A 21,253-nucleotide genomic window follows, 5' to 3' on the forward strand; every position below is an offset into this window, starting at 1 on the left:
TGCCCTCAGCTCTTTCCTGTGAGCTTCTCAGAGGCATCCGGTGGGCCACCGTGGGAAACAAGATGCTGGACTAGACAGGCCTTTGGCCTGATCCAGCAGGGCTTTTCTTATGTCCTTATGAGTTGCTTGGTAAATTGTATCGTCCTCCTCTTCTCTGATTGGTTGGGAATATGTTCCCAACCACGTAAGGATCTTTAGCAGCTGTTTGCCCATTCAGAGTAAGGACAGTGCTTCCTGCCCTCACTCTGAGTTGACTTCATAATGATGCCATGTAGTCAGTTATATTTGGCTATTCGGCCACTCCATATTCTCAGCACAGCTGAGTCTTATGAAAAGCAAGAGAGGGCTGCCGCTCCCAAATAGGGCTGTGAAGTTGCAGGGAATGGGATGCTATTTTGGCTCAGCCTTGACTGAAAGCTATTGTTCTTTGCATTACCCTGGAGTGTATCCCAGATAGCAGTGCTGGGGGCCTCTCTGGTAGCACCGGGCCTCTGCCTCTCCTTCCTCTTCTCCCACACACACGCTTGTTTTTGTTAACCACATTCAGAGTTCAGCCGCCGCTGGTGCTGCCTTCATGACGGCATCTTCAGCTACTATGAAAACAACACCAACACGGTACCCAATGGAGAGATCAAGATGCAGGAGATCACGTGTGTTGTGAATAACCCTCCGGACACTCATGGGTAAGGGGCTCCTCCTCCTCCTCCTTTCCTGCCTGGGTCTCAGCCCTCCTAGAAACAGAGAGCTCACACTGTGTGTGCTTCATGGGCCCACTTTGGTCTGGCCTGGCAGGGTGGAGAGCTGGTCTTGTGGTAGCCAACATGATATGTCCCCTTTGCTGAGCAGGACCTCCCTTGGTTTGCATTTGGATTGGAGTCTGCACGTCAGCACTGTAGGATGTTCCCTTTAGGGGATGGGGCCGTAGCTCAGCGGAAGAGCATTGCAGAAGGGCCCAGGTTGACTCCCTGGCAGCATCTCCAGGGAGGGCTGGGAGAGACGCTCTTGCCTGCAACCTCGGAGAGCGATGCTGCCAGTCAGTGCTCAGCTAAATGGACCCATGAGCTGGCTTGGTATAAAGCAGCTCCCTACAATACGTTCCTCTGGTGTCCTGAGGACCCCTGTAGACATGCAGCTGCCTCCCAATCCCCATAAATGCCTCTGGTCTCTTGGTGAGCCCCACCCAGAGCGCTGAGCCTGCACGCCCTCCTAAGAGGCGGCCCGTCTGCATTCTGCATGGTCTCTGCCCTTGGCCAACACTCTGCCTTCCTCTCCTTGGCTGCAGGTTTGTCAGCACGTTTGAGGTGCACATAGAATCGGAACGACTGTACCTCTTCGGACTGGACAGCCCCGAGGCCATTAAGGAGTGGGTCAAATGCATCGCCAAGGTGAGGGTCTCCTGGGAGCTTTTCCACTCTCTGGGGCTGGTGGGGGTTGCACCTTTTCTGGGGCTCAGGTGGGAGCGCCCCTGTGCCTCCAGGGGCCTCTTTGCTCCAGAACGGCACGGCTCACTCAGGGCCGCAGGATTCTAGATGCAGTCAAGCAAATAGAAGGTCTCCTCCCGCTGGCCGGGGAGGGATGCCAGTGTTGACACCTCTAGACGGGGAGGGCCACTCACAAGGCGGGTCTCCTGGCCGTACCTTTTCATAGCTTAGCCTCTGCATGAGTTTCATGACACAGTCTGTAAGAGCTGATAAATTTAGATACACAGTAGAGCTAAAAGAGCGCCAGTCGGTTGAGATGGCTGTGTAGGATTGGGGAGCAGAGCGGCTTCAGCCCTGAGAAAGGGTCTTGAGCAGCAGGGCTGAGGAAGAGTTCCTGCCCAAGATCACAGAGAGCTGCTGCCAGTCAGAGTAGACAGTGCTGGGACCAAGGGACCAGAGGAGGAACTCAGCAGGAGGCAGCTTTATACATTCATATAAGTCCTTGGGCCGGGGTGTGTGTGTGTGTGTGTGTGTGTGTGTGTGTGTGTGTGTGTGCTTGTGTCTCTCCCTAGAGTGGTTTTTCCCGGAGAGGAGAGCTGGTCTTGTGGTAGCAAGCATGACTTGTCCCATTAGCTAAGCAGGGTCTGCCCTGGTTGCATATGAAAGGGAGACTTCATGTGTGAGCACTGCAAGAGATTCCCTTCAGGGGATGGAATCGCCTTGGCAAGAGCATCTAGGTTTCAAGTTCCCTCCCTGGCAGCATCTCCAAGATAGGGCTGAGAGAGATTCCTTCCTGCAGCCTTGGAGAAGCCACTGCCAGTCTGTGATACTGAGCTAGATAGACCAAGGGTCAGACTCAGTATATGGCAGCTTCCTATGTTCCTCTAGGCCAGGGTTCTCAAACATGGGTCCCCAGATGTTGCTGGACTTCAGCTCCCATAATCCCCACCCACAATTTGCCCTACTGTTGTATTGTGGGAATTGAAGTCCACCGACATCTGGGGACCCAGACGTGGTTTGAGAACCGTTGAGAAGGTTCTTCTCAAATGAGTTTGAGGTCACCCAGATGAGTCTGAGGACCCCTGTGGTAGGCAATTCACCCACAGTGTGGGGAAGGGCCCCTTTCCCCCTCCTTCCCTCCCTCCCTCCTTCCCTCCCCCAAAGCCACTTCTGACTACTTGGGGGTTGCCTTCCAGTCCTTCCTCCCCATGGCAGCTGAGGGCCTGCTGAGCCGTGACTTTGAGAGACTCGGGCGACTGCACTACAAGGGGGGCCTGAACTTGGAGCAAGCCAAGGAGGGCTGGTTTGCCCTGGTGCAGTCCACCCTCTACGCCTACTTGGAGGGCGGCGAGGAGACGGTTCATCTGAGGAAGCTGCAGGAACTCTGTGAGTACCCCCCCCCTCCTCCCTGCAACCCCAGGACCAAAGGGCAAAAGATAGATCACCTCCCCCCCCTCCCCGTACCGTCTGGCTGGCAGAATTAGTCCTCGTAGCAGCAGGCTTGCTGACTGCATGCCCAGTGGTCCAATCCATGGCTGCACAACTTTGGCCCTCCTGAAGGTGTTGGATTGCAACTCCCATCATCCCTATTGGCCATTGGGGCTGGGGATGATGGGAGTCGTAGTCCAAAACCAGCTGGAGGGCTGATGTTGTGCAGCCCTGGTCCAATCCTTTGATACAACACATTGGGAACATAAAATGCAGCTAGTTCTGAAGAGTAAATTTCTTCTTGTTGTTTTTCTATTGGAAATGAGATCTTAGCCCAGGGCTTCTCAGACTTGGTTCCCCCGACACTGTTGGACTACATCTCCCATCCTCCCCAGTCATTGTGGCTGGGGATGATGGGGTTTGTAGTCCAACAGCATATGGGGAACCAAGCTTGAGAACCCCTGCCTTAGCCTTATTCATACATTATGTTTGGATGTGAATACAGGTATATCTATACACATCTATGGACTTTTGAATGACTGTACATGATAGAAAGTCCATTTGGAAAGCGAACCGGAGTACAGGCCCCGTCCTATGCAGGGCTCAGACAGGAATTGTACCTGTGCGGAATGTAATGTCTGAATAACTGTGCATGACTAACTGTGCATGACTAACGTGGCACTCGGGTCATACATGCCTTGAACATAATGTGCAAAGTAGTGCTCTTGCTAGGAGGTCTTTTTGCAGCCAGAAAGAATTCCACCCCTTGTTGAGCAATTATTTTGCAGTGCCATGGATCCCTTCAGTGGGTCTGACAGCACGCCTTGTCGATATCCCAGGGTTTCCCCCAACACCCTCCCAAGAGCACCCTGGATTCAGTCTTTACATATTCATGGGTGAAGAATAGAACTTTCACCTGATGGCAGCATTTGTAGTTGGTTGGTGGCTTGTCTGCCAGTCTGCCTTTTTTTGGAGGCGTTCTCAAGCTTGGTGCCCCAGACGCTGTTGGGCCAGGACTCCCATCGTCTCCTGTCACCGTGCCTGAAGGCCCGTCTGGCTGGGGCTGATGGGACTGGTCGCCCAACACCTGTGGACCCCGGTTGAGAACCCTGCCATGACATGCCAGAGCCAAATCGCCTTTGTGAAGGGGAAGAGACACCTGTGCTCCGAGCCCCTGTCTTTTCTCAAATAGGCCCCATCCTGACCCATCAGATAAAGCTTGACTTGATCGCTTGCAGCCCGGCCTGCTACAACTCGCCCTTTTCTTTTGCAGCCATCCAGGGAGACAATGAAGTTCTTGTGCTGGTGGAAAGGAGAAGGTAAAAAGCTTTTGGGGGAATGGTGGGGGGTGGGGAGGGAGGATAGAAACAGAAGGGCAATGGGTTTGTCTTCTAGTCTGCTACCAGAGACTTCTTTCTCCATTCATTCATTCATTCATTCAATTAAAAACCGCCTTAAAAAAAAAAGCTTGCAAAATTAACCCAATCAATAGAATTGCAATTAAAAACAACATCAAACACACACATGCAAATTGGGCAGATTTAAAATGACACACCATAAGAGCCTGTTGAAATAGGAGGGTCTGTAAAAGAAGTAGGAGAGCTGAAGCCTGCAGACCTCCTAAGGGAGGGGGGGTCTCCATGTCCTGCCATTGACCCCTTCTGTTGCACACATGGGTCTTTTCTCACGTGATGATGAGATATTTATCTAAAATGTTTGTAATGATGATTCGTCCAGGCAGCTTTTTCAACGTACAGTTAAAGCAATGAAGAGGCTGGTGGCGAGAGCAGCGTACTGGGCAGTGGCACCCTTTTCCTGCCCAGCTGAAGCCCTGTTGCTGCAAACCATTAAAAGGCTGGTCAGATAAAAACATCTTCACCTGGCTCCTGAAAGATGCCACGTTTGGTGCCAGGTGAATAGACAAGGGGTGGGATTGAGGTGCCACCACCACAAAGGCAACATAATAGCTGCCCGCCTGACAACAGTTTCCTGTTTTATTGCTTTTGTTGTTGTTGTTGTTGCTTCTGTATTTGCTGTTTGGTTCTTGTTCTGCTTTGTTTTAGGTTCTTTCATGATTCTTTTGGCCTGGGAGGCTTCAGCAGAGCAGCAGGAGCAGCTATCTTTTAAATAGAAACAAACAAGTCATGGGTTCTCAGGCCTGGCTCTCCAGACTACAACTCCCATCACCCCCAGTCACGATGGGCTTTGGCCATTGTGGCTGGGGATGATGGGAGTTGTAGTCTTGTAGCATCTGGGGACCCAAGTTTTGAGTACCCTGAAATAAGTAATTGCTGTTGGAAATCCCAGCACCCTGGTGTTTTTACAATCTTTGGGTATTAATTCCCCCAGGGTGTGTGAGGGTGAAGTCAAAGATCCCAGGGTGGCCCTCGAGTCCTCAGTGTTTTGGAACAGAAAAGGACATCTTGCTCAGTTGTCCATCTTTGGGCTGTGCAGAAGCAAATATGAGCTCTGACCATTTTGAAGAGCAACCCAGCAGTTACCGGATGTGAGCAAGTTTACATAGGAAGCTACCTTACGAAATCAGGCCGTTAGTCTAACGAATTCAGTATTGTCTACCCTGACTGGCAGCCACTCTCCAAGGTTTCCCAACCCTACTTGGAGATGCCATCAAGGATTGAAACCTGGGGCCATCTGATGCAAGCATGCAAATGTTCTTCCACTGAGTTATGGCCCCATCCCTTCAGGGGAATATCTTACAGTGTTCACACATGTAGTCTCCCATTCAGTGCAAAGCAATGCAGACTCCGCTTAGCAAAGGGGACCATTCGTGCTTGCTATCACAAGACCAGCTCTCTTCTCCAGTTTGTGGCTCTGTTATCCCATTTCCTGCTCGCCTCCTCCAGGACACTGTACATCCAAGGCGACAGGAAGCTGGACTTCCTGGGATGGGTCAATGCTATCCAGAAGGCCGCTGGGAGCTCCGGAGACACTTTGTCTGAACAGCAACTCACAGAGATGGACGTTCCTATCATTGTGGACCGATGCATTGATTATATCACCCAGTGTGGTACGTCGGGGTCTTTGGAAGTGGGGACGGGGGTGAGGAATAGTGGATTACAAAGATTTAGCACATTTGTTACAGGGATGATAACAAAACCACCCATCCTTTTGGTTACAAAGATTTAGCATGCTTTGTTTTCTTTTACGAGGATTTAACCTTTTTGTTTTTCCAGAATTGGAGGTCACCTTTCAAACTCCCTACAGGAAAAACTGGGACAGGACTGAGTTGACTCCCAACCTCAGAGAATAGTAGCTGACATTCTGCGCAGTCTTAGAACTGTAGTGGTTAGAGTGCTGGACTAGGACCAGGGAGACCCGAGTTCAAATCCCCATTCAGCCATGAGACTAGCTGGGTGACTCTGGGCCAGCCACTTCTCTCTCAGCCTAACCTGCTTCACAGGGTAGTTGTGAAAGAGAAACTCAAGTATGTAGTATACCGCTCTGGGCTCATTGGAGGAAGAGCGGGATATAAATGTAATAATAATAATAATAATAAAATAATAATAAAAATAACAGGAGCTGCGTCGATGGAAGAGTCAGCACTGGAAGTCTGCACGGTGTATTGCCAAGGAGGGAAATACAGGCTAGGGTGGTGGGGAGGGGAGCTGTGCAGCCCTCAAGGACATATTTCTGAAGCCAAAAGGCTCTTTTGGAGGCAGGAGAGAGCAGCGAAAATCACTCCCCCTCCCCCTCTGCCTGCAGTTCCTTGTTGGCAACACCCTGCATGGAGCCACGATGGCCGAGACTTCCACCACTGCAGCTCCTGTTAACGCAGCTCCAACACTACACAGAATGTCAGCTAGTAGCTTTTCAAAAAAGAGAGAATCTCTCTGTCTTGGAAACCCAAAGCTTGCAATCATCTGCTGGGCTTCTTCAGGAACAGGATTAACCATGCTACTCCGTGCTGCTAGATGCTTTTAGGACCCTAATGAAACCCCGTATTTTTACAAGACTGTGTCCCAATGCAAACATGCCACAGAAGCAAGTGTTAAAACTGTTCCTGGATTGAACCACTCCAGGCTGTAGTTAGGAGTCTGTAGGTTTAAGCGCTGCTTCAGGAAAAAGCTCCATGCACAGAAAAATAGTGCATACTGGAGGAAATCTAGGCTGAGATCCCCCCCGCCCCGCCGATATGCTTGTTTTTTACACCAGGGCCAAGGCCTGGGGGTTATGGGAGTGGTTGACAGCAACATCTGGGAATCTCTCTTTCAGGGATCCCTGGTATGCAGGCAGGCATTCAAGCATGCTTACCTCTATCTTCAGTGTGAAGTGATACAGCCCAGGAAAAGCTCCCATCACTCATGTAAACTGGGCCTTTGGAAAATACCTGGGGGGTTCGTGTATTGGGGATTGCTCTCCATGGTAGTCCAAAGTGCCCTTGGAATAAGGCCCGCTTAGAAATCAAAACAAATAAGTTTTCCTTCAGTCATGGGCGTTCTTACCCCTGGACTTTTGGGCCGAAGTCCAGGGCCTCCACACCCCCTGGAGGCCCCCAAATCCTCTTTCGTCTGTCCTGGGTGGTGTGGTTTGTGCCCTCAAGAACCAACGTGTTAAAAAATGATGCTTTACTTGCAGTGGGGGCCCCCCCAAAGGCCTTTAGGTCCTGGCTCCAAAATTACCTAGGTGCACCTCTGCCTTCAGTCCCTAAGTCGGAAAGCAAGCTTATGTTCCAGAGCCACATGGCCATTGCACGTTTCCTGTGAAGTGTGCCCTCCATCACCCCATCATAGCTGTGCCACTTGGCCTATCCCAGAATCTCACCTTGACCGCCCCCCCCGTGCCTCCCCCAGGGCTGACCTCGGAAGGGATCTACCGGAAGAGTGGGCAGAATTCCAAGACCACTGGCCTTCTGGAGATGCTCAGGAAAGACGCCCGGAAGGTCCGGCTGAAAGAAGGGGAGCACCAGGTGGATGACGTGGCCAACACCCTGAAGAGATTCTTCCGGGATATCGGGGATGGGCTCTTCACCAAGGATTGCTCCCTGGAGTGGCTGAAAGCAACAGGTCAGAGGCTGTGATGCCGCTTCATTGTGGACAGTCCGATTCCCTGCCAGTCTCGTTTGGGCTCAGGCCTCTCCTCTTAGGAACCTCCTGCTTATTGGCAGGAGCAGAGGAGGCCGTGCTCTGGGTCCCTCTCTCCTAGCAGGCTGCGGCCCTTTCCTCAATGCACTCCTGAGACTTTAGGACGCTCCTTTGCACCAAGTCAGACTGTCAGTCTGTGTAGCTCTGCAACATCCAGGGATGGGTAACAAGCTCTCCTTAGCTTGCCTCCTACTTAGCTCAGTTTCCCCCAACTTCTTTGGGATTCCCCACCTCACCCCTCAACACTCCCAAGAGTTTTGTAGTGTTGGAGCAATTGAAGGGTCAAGATTTGCTTACCATCCAGTCTGGATAACTTCAAGGTATGCATACCGCTTTCTTTTAATTTAGTTGCTCCTCCTGTTACCCTACTCTAGTCTTTTGTTGTTTTTATAATCGACCAGCAGAACCGCCTACGATTTTTGAGTGAGCAGGTGAATAGAACAGCTGGGTAGCTCTAGCACCACCTGCTGGTTCATTTTTGGAAATATGGAGCTGAAAAACCATATGATTTTTATTTAGAAGCTGAAACTGCAAGAAGAGCCCTGCTGGATCAATCCGAGTGATCCGCCAACTCCTGTTTCCCATAGTGGCCAAACAGGTCCCTGTTGGAAGCCAAAAAACTGGACATGAGGCAAGAGCCCTCTCCTCCTCCTGCTGTTCCTTCCTCAGCAACTGTTATTCAGGGATACACTGCCTCTGAACATGGAGGTTCCATTTAGCTCTCATGCTTAATAGCCATTGATCTGTCCTTGTCCAGATCAATGGACAAATTGACTTTCTCTAATCCCTTTCTAAAGCCCTCTCAGCCAGCAGCCATCTCAATATCTTGTGGCAGCGGGTTCCATAAATTAATGTTGTGTTTTACAAATAAGTCTCTTGGGGGGGGTGGGGGGGGCTTGTCCTGAATTGACTACCAATCAGTTTCACTGGATGATCTGGAGTTGTGTTATGATTAGAGAGGGGAATGTATTGCATTTTTGTGCTGATTTGAAAAGCTCAGATCTTGTGCAATAGGATGTATGTCTATCCTGCCCAGCTATGGACCAGATTCACAGCATCAGGGATGCTGTAACATCAGGTGCGCCCAGAGCAGTTGTTGGGCTGATGCAGGATTTTCTGCAGAGGCAGCAGAAGCCTCTAGGTGCAGGGACTGGATGCCCCCATTACCCTGAACGGCTACCTTCTAGAATGCAGTCTGCCTGGTGCAAAGAGATCTAAGGCCCACTTGGGTGTGAAGGGAGAGGGGGGTGGGATCCTGGCTGACTCTGGGCTTGGATCTTAGTTCTCCCCTTGTGGCAAGGGGGTGCCACCTTTCCTCCCCGGTAGAGATCCTGTGCCAGTCAGCCTCGTGCAATGGTTAGAGTGTTTGAAACGGAGGAAGACCCGAGTTCAAATCCCTCTTCAGCCATGAAACTCACTTGGTGACTCTGGGCCAGTCACTTCTCTCTCAGCCTAACCTACTTCACAGGACTGTCAGCCCAAACCATATTGCATGGCTCTGGGCTCCTTGGAGGAAGAGAGGGATGCAACCGTTGAAATAAATAAAATAAACAAAGAGGCGGCAGATTTTTCAGGAGTGGAACACTCTTCTCAGGATAAAGTTGCAGTGTGGGGGGAACACTTATTGCAGTGTTGGCCAAATGCACAACATTGCTGAGGAAACGGAGACTACCCCAAAGGGGTTTTTAATATCTATTTGTCTAGACTAGAGGAAGTGGTTTGTTTATTATTGGCCTCAAAAGAGCCAACGTACTCTCTGTGGGATCGCCAAGGCTCAAAGGATGAGAGCTCTGTGGGTTCCATCATTTGGCGTCCCAGGACCATCTCAGATGACCGCTGTGCGGGCTCCGTCTTGGGCGTGGCGCTCTCAAGCAGCAGCAGAGGGTGGTCAACGGCTGTCTGGGCTGTGCCGCTCCAGCTGCAGGCTCAGGACCCACACGAATGAATGGTCCTCCGTACCCCCGCTCAGGGTTCCCTGTGCATAGACAGCTACCGTGTCAAGGAGCAGGGTAGTCAGCCTAGCCTTTCCCCTAACGCCCTGGTTTTCTAAATGCAAGACCCTTTGCGGGGAGGGAGGGCCCTCTGTCAGGCTGTTTGACAGTGGAACCACTTGCCTCATGCAGTGCTGGACTCTCCTCTACCAGGGATTGTCGGGCCATCGGTCAGAGAAAGAGATGTGAACGCCTGGGGTGGGGGGAAGGGGGTGTGTGTGTGTGTTTTCCTCCCCCGTGCCCCCCATATTTCTGGATCTTTTTAGAAAAAAGGAATTTGAAGGGGAAAGTGGGCGGGGGGACAGGACTGGTTTTCCAGTCGTCGCCCCCCCCCCCCGCCATTCCTTCACACCTGTAGTCAGATTCCTTCCCTGCCCAAGGGGGTGGACTGGAAAACCTCTCTGGACCCCTCCTCTGACTCTAAAATCCGATGGCTGTGCTTCATGGTGAGCCCCCGCCTGCAGCGGAGGTGGTTCGGCCCGAACCCAGGCCGCCCCCCTTGACCTGCTCTGTGTGGGGACTGAGCCTTTGCGTTTGCCTTCCTGGTGCCGCAGGAGAGAGGGGAGAGGCCCTCAGCAGCTCACCAGGTGGAGCTGGACTTGGCTGGCCTGTCCTGGCCACGGAGCGGGGCCTCAGGGATGGGCGTCCGCAGGCCGCCAAGGTCTGGCCTGCCCGCCACCCAGCGTGGCCAAGCCGTGGCCGGGGGTCCTGCCCCACCGGCCGCCTTTTCTCACTGCCTTGTTGCTTTCACGCCCTGACAGCCCTTGAAGATACTGAAGAGAAGATCGCCCAGTACCGGAGGCTCCTCAGCAGCCTCCCGGCCGTCAACAGGGCCACGGTGAAGGTGCTGATAAACCACCTGTACCGGTAAGGAGGGGGCCTCGGAGAAAGAAGGCTGCTGGAGACACAGATGACCGCCTAGGGCGCCAGATCTTGGGGAGCGGCATCTTGGAGAGGGACAGACAGTTCAGTCTCCCCCCACCCTTTAAAATGCCGCTGCGTGGCGGGGGCAGCGCAAGGACGAAACCACCCCCCATCTTGTAAACCAGGAGAGGAGGTGAGGAGCTCCGTAATCACCAACTCTGCAATCCCGGATGGCAGAGACAGCAGCGAAAGAGCTCCTCACTCCAGCCCGGCTTCCCTGCAAACGACACAGAGCGGGCCATTTCTGGCCTCTGTGCATGCACCCGCGCATGTGCAGAGGTCCCATACAGGCCAGAATTGCCCGCTCTGTGTCATTTGCAAGGAAGCCGGGCTGGAGTGAGGAGCTCTTTAGTCGCGGGCTCTGCCTCCTGCTTCCAGCGCCCGACCTCACTTCTCCTCATGGTTTAGGAGACGGGCAGCGCTCTCGCCGCCACACAGCAGCATTTTTAAAGGGGGTAAAAAAAGAATAAGGTTTCCCTTCCCCTCCCCAAGCCCCCTTACCCTTGTCCCTGGGGCGGCTAATCTCTGGCTGCCTATGGGCCGCAAAAAGATCCATCTGCCCTGGCTGGATAAGGCGGGGCTCCCTAGCCGTGGGTCCCCCGATGTTGCCTTGTGGCTGGGGATAACAGGGCTTTTAGTCCAGCAGCCTCTGGGGGCCCCAGCCTGGGAAAAGCCTTAAGAATCTCCTTGCTGGGATAAAAGCCCTCCCAGCCCAGTACTCTGTCTCTAGTGGTGGTCAGCCTGCTGCCCAGGAAACGGAAGAAGAGCCCTGTTGGATCAGACCAAGGGCCCATCACGTTCACCCTCCTGCTTCCTGCCGTGGCCAAGTAGGTGCCTGGGAAGCCCACAAACAGGACACTCATGCAGACAACAGCCTTGCCCTCCGGTTGCTTCTCAGCAATTAGTTTTCAGAGGTAGACTGCCTCTGTACATGGATGCTCCATTGTGACTAATAGCCGCTGATGAACCTGTCCTCCCATGAATTTGTCTAATCTCCTTTGAAAACCAGCTAAGGCAGGGGCCATGATGGCATCTTGTGGAAACAGACCCCACAGGTTAATAATGCTTTGTGTGAAGAAGTTGCGGAGTAGACCAAAGAGCCTTCTAGCCCTACACTGTCTCCAGTGGTGGTCAGTTAGGTGCCCCAGGAAGCTCAAAGCAAGGCTTGATGAAGATAGTCACCCCTTATGGCAGGGATTCTCAACCTTTAGTCCCCAGATGCGGTTGGACTACAATTCCCAACAGGTTCCAGCCACTGGGGCTGTGGATGATGGGAGTTGTAGTCCAACCGCATCTGTGATTCAGAGGACCTGAGGTTCTGTTTCTAAGTATAGAGATTCCAGCCTTCCTTCTCCTCGTGTGCAGAATTATCTTCCGCGAATCTCTTCCCTTGGCAAGAAGGAAATCATCCAAATCTCATAGCTGCCTTTTGGCTTCCTTGCAGTGTCCAGCGCTTCTCGGACATGAACCAAATGACCACACACAACCTGGCCATTGTTTTCGGGCCGACGCTCTTCCAGACGGACGGCCAAGATTACAAGGCAGGGCGCGTGGTGGAGGACCTCATCCGGTGCTACGTGGACATATTCAGCGTACGTGTGGCCAGGGGAGGGGTGCTTGCTCCAAGGAATGAGAGCATTCATTGTGGACGAGGCAGGGACTGGTGGGGAAAGGGCGGAGGGTGGGGACCTCTGCCCACTGGGCCCAGAACCACCTTTTTAAAGTGGTGGTTCTCTTGACTGAGCAGGGGGAGAGCAACTGGCCCTATCTGTCCCCAGCACAGCACCCCTCCAGTGGCTGTGGTTGGTGTCCATCTTTTGTTTCTTTTTTAGATTGTGAGCCCTTTGGGGACAGGGAGCCACCTTATTGATGTATTATTTATTTTTTCTATGTAACCCACATTGGGAACCTTTGTTAAAAAGTGACTTATAATAATGACCTGTAGGGGTCGTCGTAGTAGAAGCCAGTGAGCTCTGCCAGTGAGTCTGGGAAGTTGGGGGGGGGACCCCCAGGGGAGCAGTCGCATGTCCATGTGGGGTGTACTCAAGAGGCTTTCTACAATGTCACCGGGATGGAGAGGCAGCAGGACTGGGGGAGAAGTGGGAGAAGGGACCTCGGCACGCCGACAGCCCCAGGCTCAGCCCGCTGGCAGCATCTCCAGGTAGGGGGTGCTGTGGAAGATCCGCCCGGAATCCTGGAGAGCTGCTGCCGGTCTGTGCAGACAAGGCTGAGCTGCAGGGGCCAGAAGCCAGACTCAGCAGGAGGCAGCTCTGGATGGCGTCGGGGCCAGAGCTCAGTGTCAGAGCCTCTTAGCTCGGCAAGCAGAAGGTCCCAGGTCCAGTCCCTGCTGGCAGGGCTAGGAAGGCTCTTTCCTGTGACCCCGGAGAACAGGTGCCCGTCCGTGCAGGCAGTACTGAGGCAGGTGGGCCCAAGGTCTGGCTCAGAGCGCGGCTGCTGCTTGGGCTGTACGGATGGAGAATAATAGTTTCCTCCGTGATTCCTGTGCAGAGCCTGCAAAGGGCTCCGTCCTGACCAGCCTCCTGCTTGTGATGAGCAAGGGCGCTGCGGGGAGTTGGGGCTGGAGATGTGAAGGCCTTGCAGGGTGGGGTGGGGGGGTCTGGAGAACACAAGGTGCCCCACTCCCCATCCCCCCCCGCCCCAGTTCCATCCCCCCTGCCCAGGCCTTCACATCTCTCGGTGGGGCTGTTGGGTGCTGAGGGGAAGGTGCTGCTTCCTCCGCTTCAAGGCAGAGCTGGAGCTGGGAAGGCAGGTGGTGAGGCTGAGCCCAGTCATAAGTGGGGGGTGGGGGGTGGGAAGCAGAAGCGCAGCAGTGGGCCTGGGTGGGCGTTCAGTAGGGATGGGTCCGGACCGGTCCGGAGGCCATTGTAAAGGCCTCCGGACCGTCCGGACTGGTTCAGACCTGGCCAGTTCGGTCTGGGTGGAGGGGGTTCCTTTAAGGGCAGGGAGGGTTTACTTACCCCTCCCGCCGCTTTGCCCCTCCAGCGCTCGTATTTACTGTAGAAATTGGGGCGGCAGGATACCTCCCTGCCGCCCCTTGCCCTTCCGCAATGCAAAAGGCTCCGGCAAGCCTTTTGCACACCAGTCTACCCGCCGGCAGGGGCTGAGGCCGGGTAGACCGGGCCTCCGGCGTCGGGAAGACGTGAAGCTCGTGTGTGATGTGCACGTGCGCAAAAGGCTTTTGCATTGTGGAGGGGCAAGGGGCGGCAGGGAGGTATCCTGCTGCCCCAATTTCTACAGTAAATACGGGTGCTGGAGGGGGCAAAGCGGCAGGAGGGGTAAGTAAACCCTCCCCGCCCTTAAAGGAACCCCCTCCACAGTGCCGGACCGCAGCTGTGCGGTTCCGTGCACACCCCTAGCGTTCAGAAGAACCAAGAGCTTGCGCAACACAGAGAGTTTATTTATTTATTATTAATCACATTTGTACACCGCCCCAAACTTTAGTCTCTGGGTGGTTAACCATAGCGTAAAACAAGTTAAAATATATACAAAAACTTAAAACAATTTAACAATTTAAAAATCAGCCACAAAGTAAAACCTTGAAATTTTAAAGAACGGGAAAGGCTTGGGTGAAGAGGTGGGTTCTCGAATGCTTTCTAAAAATGGTCAGAGATGGGGAGGATCGTATCTCAGTAGGGAGCACATTCCGCAGTCTCGGGGCAGCAACCGAGAAGGCTTTCCCCCCTGTGGCCACCAGCTGAGTTGGCGGCAACTGGAGACGGATCTCTCCGGACGACCTCAATGGGCAGTGGGGCTCATCATGAAGACGATGTTCCCTTAGATTCCCAGGGCCTCAGCTCTTGCACGAGCACAAGAGCATCTCGGAGCCGTGCCAAGTCAGGGGGCCTCTCGGCATCGGTCCCTCTGGCACAAAGGGCCCCTGCAAAGCCTGTGAGGAGACACAGCTGCATCTGCACTAGCCCAGCACCCGTCTGCAAGGCACCCGCCTTGTGCCCGTGCTGCCCCTTTGCATGCTCGCGGAATTTGTCTGGGTATCAGCCAGCCCCCCGCCCGGCCTGTTTCAAGTCCTGCTCTTTCCCAAGAGAAACGTGTCTCTGCAAACCAGTCGAGCGGCTTGGTCTTCAAGTGCTGCCCGCCGGCCTCCATTGGAAGCAGGATGCTGGGCCTCTGCCTTAGCCGTCTTTAGTCTGATGCAGCAGGATTGGCTCTTCTGAGCTGCTCGCCCGCTCAGCCCCCCGGCCGAGAGACTTCAGCCCGCCGCTGCTTCCAAAGGGTTCTTGAGCAGGTCTGCTGCCTTCTCTGGGCTGCAAAGCAGGGCCTTCGCCGACAGCAGAGAGGACGGGCAGAACGAAGCACTTAACTTCTTTGCAAAGACGGTTTCCCTTGGGAGGGACCAGAGTGTTGCTCCAAATGTGTGTCAGGGATGTCAAGTGCTTTGCTTTTGCTACCCTGCTGCTGCTGCTGCTACTTGCAACCGATGTGATCTTCCTAAGGGGAGCAGCCACAGTTTAGCGGGATAGCACATGTGGAGACATTCGAGTACCATTCCTGTGCTAACTCCAGTTAAAGCAGGGGTCCTTGGCACTGGGTCCCCAGATACTACTGGACTACAATTCCCGTGATCCCTGACACCCTGGTCCTTGTGGCTGAGGGTGATGGGAGTTGTAGTCCAGTAACCTCAGCTGGCGCCCACAGAGCCCTGTGGTTTTCTTGGCAGAATACAGGAGGGGTTGACCATTGCCTCCTCCCACGGAGTATGAGATGATGCCTTTCGGCTCCTTCCTATATCGCTGCTGCCCGATCGATAGAGGAGTTTCTCATATTCTTGGAAACACACCAGTGGGGATTTGAACCAACAGCCTCCTGCTCTCTAGGCAGGTTGCTTCCTCGCTGCCCCATCAGGTGGCCAATTTTGGAACTTAAGAGGTTCCAAGTTGGGGAACCCCTTAGTTAAAGACCAGTTGGCTGGGAGCGGGAAAGGCTTCTCTCTGCCTGAGAGCCTGGAGAGGCCCTGCTTGCCAGAGCAGATGCTACTGCAGAAGACAGACCACTGGTCTGACTCGGTATGCAGCGCTGTGCTTTCTCGGTTGCTGCGAGACTGTGGAATGCGCTCCCTACTGAGATACGATCCTCCCCATCTCTGACCATTTTTAGAAAGCATTCGAGAACCCACCTTTTCACCTAAGCTTTTTCCGTTCTTTATAATTTTAAGGTTTTAATTTGTGGCTGATTTTTAAATTGTTAAATTGTTTTAAGTTTTTGTATATATTTTAACTTGTTTTATACTATTGTTAACCCCCCGGAGATGAAAGTTTGGGGCGGTGTACAAATGTAATAAACCAACCAACAAATAAATAAAATATGTTCCCCAGGAGCATCCATTGTGCAGTAATGGAGCACCTGCTTTGCACCCAGAAGGCTCCAGGGTGAAATCCTGGTTATTTCCAGTTAAAAGCTCTAGCAAGGATTAGCAAGGGATCTCTCTCTCGCTCTCGCTCTCTGATTGGCAGCAGCTCCACAGGGGCTCTCCTGGCAGATGGAGATCCCTTCCTCCTCTTGGACCCGTGTTCTGACGCAGAACAAAGCAGCGACCCAGATGTGCTTGTCTTCATGCCAAGCTGAGCTTTGGCCCTCTGTGACTTCCTCTCTCTGTCGTTTGCTTCTCCTTCTCTTTTTATATTCCCTTTTCAACGCTCGGCAGGTGGATGAAGAAGAGATGCGGAAACAGCAAGAGGAGATCACAGCAATCATGAAGATGCGGATCGCGGGTTCGTCCAGTGGGACGCAGGTAGGCTGCGTGATGCGTCAGCGAGCAGAAGCCGGCGGGTGGGGAGAGATGCTGCGGCTGCTCCCTCTCCCTTGAGGTGTCTGTGGGCCAGTTCTGAGAGCGGGATGCCCTTAGAGTGGGGTGTGTGTGTGTGTGTGTGAAGTGCTGGTGCAGACACAGCAAGGCCATTCCTAGCTCCTGGCTTCATGTGACGACAACTGGTTTCTGAATGTGCAGGTGGGCCACATTTTTGCAGGATCAGGCTGAGGGGACAGGTTCCGTTCAGGGTCAAAGAGGCTGGAGGTAGTTTTCAAAGTCCAAAAGCTTTAGGTAGAATCTAGCAGGGGAGACAAATGAGGGTTTGTGGGGAATTTTTAAGCAACACGTGAAGCTTCCTTACCTGCTGAGTCAGGGCCTCTCGCTCAGTATTGTCTGCACTGACTGGCAGCCGCTCTCCAGCGTCTCAGACAAGGTCTTTCCCAGCCCTCCCAGTAGGTGCCAGGGGTCTGCATGCAAAGCAGGTCCCGGGTTCATCCCCCCACCCCACCCCAACATTGGGCGGTGGCTCCTCCGCTCCTGCCGGCCTTTTAAGCATCCCTTTTTAAGGAAGTTGTCCGATTCAGAGAGCAGTTGAATTTCAGCACAGCTGAGGCTGCCCGGAATTCTGTGTAGCCTTTTGATTTGGTTTGGAGCCAGATTTGCCCTTTGGACAGAACACGTCTTGGGCACCCGATGTCTCAGCCCTCTCGTCTTTGTCAAAACCCAGCTGCAGGAGGTGGCGATTCAGTTGGGGAGCATGATGTGGGGGGTGTTGGTTTGGGGGGAGTAACCTCCCCTCCCCTCCCAAAAGCTGCTGTTTGCCTAGGTGGATTCCCACAGAGGCAATTGCTACAGCGGCAAATCCTGGGGGAGCGGCAGATCTTGGGGCGGGGGGAAGTTTATTCTTAAAAAAAAACACCTTTTAAAACTGCCGCTGGTGTTGGCGGTGGCGAGAGATTAAGCCTCTTGCCGCCCCACCGCCACAGCGAGGAGGGTAAGGGTGGTGAGGATGAAGCCCTCCCCGCTTTATCTCTAAACATGTGCACTCATTGGGGAGGGAGGAGGGGAGCTGGAAGGAGCTCTCCCAGAAGCTGCTTTAAGGTAAAATGGGGGAACTTCCTCCCCCCCGCCACAACCCTCCCAGTCCTGGCTGCAGCCGCCCCATTCCACCACTCAGGCAGCAGCAGCGGCATTTTAATGTAAATGGGGGGCTTGCCTCTTGGCCTCCGCTCCCCACACCAGCCGCTGTGTGGCCTTCACCGGCTGCCCCCTATCCCACCAGCGGCGGCAGCAGCATTTAGAAGTTAAAAAGTGGTGGTGGGGGCCTTCATCCTCGCCACCCCTACCCTCCTCACTGGGGCGGTGGAGGCAGAAAATCCTTGGCTGCCTACAGGCGGCAAAAGGCTTCGTCTGCCCCTGGCTGTTTGGCTCCTTGGAGAAGAGTTGCAGACGTTTCCATAATGCATGCTCAGGTGAGGACTGTCTTGGTGGCTCCAAGCCGACTCGACTCTTCTTTTCCTTCGTGTAAAACAGTCAACAGAAACAGCTAATTGGCTCCCCTGTGGGGGTGGATAGAAGGATGAGCAAGACGATGACTGCAAACCCAATGAGTCGCGTCTAGCAGCCCACAGGCTGGATGGAGCCTGGGAAAGGGGGGCAGCGTTTGGTGACTCGTTTCCTAGGGAGGAAGCAGGTTTGTTCGAGATAGGAACAGACCTATTTGGTCCGATCCAAGCCTCTGCTGTCCAGTGGTCCTCTGTCTCCCGTTAGTCGTCAAGAAGGCGCCCCTGAGGAAAAAGTCACAAGCAGGGCAGGGTGGAGACAGCTGTTTCCTGTTCGTTCTCTCTAGCATTTGGAAGTCGGAGATATCCTGCTCCTGGATTTGGAGGTTCTGCTTTTAGCTGACACCTACTTTTCATGCCCGACACCGACTGGTAGACTTGCCTTGCACGGGCATTTTAGGTCCCAAGGGTGCTTCTGCGATCCCAGCCAGATTATTCTGGGCTGGGTGGAAGGTGGCACTTCAAGAGTGCCTTGGGAAGTCCTCCACAGAGTTGTGGGGTCCGGCTGCCCCTAACCTCGCTCCCTTCTCCCCCATGCTCTCCCCTGTCAGCATGCGGGCGACTTCATCTGCACCGTGTACCTGGAGGAGAAGAAGACGGAAGCGGAGCAGCACATTAAGGTGTGAGGAGGGGCCGCTGGGGAGGAGTGCCGTGGGGGCGGAGTGGGGGGGGGATGTGGGGCTTTGCTGAGCCTTGGCTCCGTGAAGGGATGCTGGGATGGCGGAAGGGGGCAGGCCAGGCCGTGGGAGCATCCTCCCCCCCCAGCATGCCAGGGGTTCACGCCTCTTGAAGCGGGAGCCCCCCCCCCGCTTTGGCCTCCTCCACGGGCAAGCCGTGGGTCCTTCCGGGTGCCTGAGGGTGCGGGTGGGATCAAGGCCTCGATGAGCTCCCCTCCCCTCCAGATTCCCGCCACCATGACGGCAGAAGAGCTGACCTTTGGAATCCTGGACCGGAGGAAAATCGTCATGAAAGAGAAAGACTTCTGGAGCTGCTTCGAAGTCAACGAGCGGGAGGAGGCAGGTGGGTGCCGGCCAAGCCGGAGGGTCAGGCCCTCGCCGCTGGCCCCCTTGCCCCAGCCCCCAGCCCCAAGTGTGGGGGAAGCAAGCGCCAGGCAAGGAGGCCTGGGGTGCGAGGGGCGCTGGAACTAGGCGAGGGAGCTGGGGCACCCACCCAGCGGTCGTGGAGTGGCTGGGTAGTGGCTGCGTCCTGGAGCTCAGCGGTGCCTGGGCTTAGAGCACGGGCTAGTCCTTGCCACCTCCTCCCAAGAAAGGGGCAGGCCCTAGCCTGGCAAACAGGCCTGCCCCTGGGCTGTGGCATGGATCCATTGTCCGCTCTGCTCCTGCGGTCATGGAGGTCATAGAGTGGGAGAAGCGGGGCGCTGGTCCTGTGGGAGCAAGCTGGAATGGTCTCTGTTGCTAAGCAGGGTCTGCCCTGGTTTGCATTTGCAGGGGAGACGACATGCATGAGTGCTGGGAGATATTCCCCTTAGGGCTGCTTGCATGCAGAAGGTCCCAGATTCCCTCCCTGGCAGCATTTCCAAGATAGGGCCGAGAGAGACTCCGGCTTGCAGCCTTGGAGAAGCCGCTGCCAGTCTGGGTAGGCAATGCTGAGCTAGATGGACCAAGGGTCTGACTCAGTATATGGCAGCTTCCCATGTTCCTAAGGTTTGGACCTGGGATGGGTTCCCATCAGCAAGGTCCCCTCGTATTGCAGCCTGCTTGGGCAGGACATTGTCTGGGTGTTCCTCCAGGAGGGTTGACTGCCCGGGGACCCAGTCTCTGTTCAGGCCCCCACAGTATGACCCTGCTCCTCATCTGAGGAGACCTCTTTGGTTTGGGGGTCCCAGTAGGGATGGGTCCTGGCACTAATGCACAAAGCTCTCCGCCCCTCAGGGTCGGCCCCACTATGCAAACAGCCCAGGCAATTGCTTGAGACGGCCAGCTCCTTAAGGGTGCCGGTAAAGCCGTGCCTGTTCCAAAAGGAGCAGGTGAGAATCACTTGTGGAGGATGCAGAGCCCCACTTCATGGATTGTGGAAGGCTATGCTGAGGGGTGGGGGGCAGCCATCTTGGGCCAGCCCTGCTCCTCTTCTGGGAAGGTCCTCCTCCCCCAGCAGAGCGGAGTGGCTGGAATGTTGCACTAGGACCGGAAAGACTTGAGTTCGAATCCCCATTCAACCATGAAACTCACTGGGTGTCTCTGGGCCAGTCACGTATCTCTCAGCCTAACCTACCTCACAGGGTTGTTGTGAGGGGAAAAATAAGCATGCACACCGCTCTGAGCTCCTTGGAGGAAGACTGGGATATAAATGTTAATAATAATAATGATAATAATGAAGTGTTTCTCCTCTCCGTTCCTCTCCGCCTCCCTGCATACAGAGCGTCCCTTGCACTACAGCGAAAAGGTCCTTCCCATCTTGCACTCCCTGGGAAAGGAGAGCTACCTGGTGGTGAAGAGGCAGCTGTCCATGGAGAACATGCTGGTCTATTTGGGTAGGTGGAAGCAACTCCATGGCCCGCTCAGAGCAATAGGCAGAGCATTTCACGCAGATCAACTCTCTGGGATCTGGCCTGGCTTGGACTCTGTGTTAACCGTGGCTGATTCTATTAGCACCGGATTTATTATAGGTTTCTTTTCAGCTCATATAAGCTGAGGTTGTGGACAGGATCCTTGGAAGCCTGAGGCTGTCCATATGCAAGCTTAATTCAGACCCTTCTTGGCTAATAACAGTTGCTGGGAAAGGCAGTGAATTCATCATTAGCAGAGGGCGAAATGGCACCCTGACTTCAATTGGCAGTGGTCTGCCCCCTGCTGAAGCAGTCCTTAGATCCCCTCCCTAGAGGTTGGATAATTAGCAGCAGGTCTTTAACCTCCGTTTTGTGGGCAAGATGTTTGTGCATGTAGTAGGGAACCAACTCCAGCGATTTCTGGAGGAAGCTGATTATCTAGACCCATTTCAAACTGGCTTCCAGCTGGTACTGAAAATGGTGTGATTATCTCTGCCTGGAGAAAAACCCAGCGAGTAGATCCCTGTTGGTGAC

At 54.1% G+C, this 21,253-nt stretch overlaps 1 protein-coding gene across 6 annotated transcripts in view; it reads left to right on the forward strand.

Moving 5' to 3' along the window:
* ARAP1 (ArfGAP with RhoGAP domain, ankyrin repeat and PH domain 1) overlaps window positions 1–21,253 on the forward strand; it is a 192,906-nt gene that overhangs the window by 153,047 nt on the left and 18,606 nt on the right. For all 6 annotated transcript variants that reach the window (XM_053306340.1, XM_053306342.1, XM_053306341.1 and 3 more), the window contains 12 exons: window positions 548–683; window positions 1,283–1,385; window positions 2,618–2,807; window positions 4,123–4,168; window positions 5,714–5,877; window positions 7,661–7,873; window positions 10,704–10,809; window positions 12,311–12,458; window positions 16,547–16,633; window positions 18,765–18,833; window positions 19,116–19,233; window positions 20,591–20,704. In XM_053306340.1, the coding sequence (XP_053162315.1) occupies window positions 548–683; window positions 1,283–1,385; window positions 2,618–2,807; window positions 4,123–4,168; window positions 5,714–5,877; window positions 7,661–7,873; window positions 10,704–10,809; window positions 12,311–12,458; window positions 16,547–16,633; window positions 18,765–18,833; window positions 19,116–19,233; window positions 20,591–20,704 (1,494 nt within the window). The remainder of the gene's footprint in view (window positions 1–547; window positions 684–1,282; window positions 1,386–2,617; window positions 2,808–4,122; window positions 4,169–5,713; window positions 5,878–7,660; window positions 7,874–10,703; window positions 10,810–12,310; window positions 12,459–16,546; window positions 16,634–18,764; window positions 18,834–19,115; window positions 19,234–20,590; window positions 20,705–21,253) is intronic.

This window comes from Hemicordylus capensis, chromosome 3 (assembly GCF_027244095.1).
Source record: "Hemicordylus capensis ecotype Gifberg chromosome 3, rHemCap1.1.pri, whole genome shotgun sequence".
Classification (NCBI taxonomy): domain Eukaryota; kingdom Metazoa; phylum Chordata; class Lepidosauria; order Squamata; family Cordylidae; genus Hemicordylus; species Hemicordylus capensis.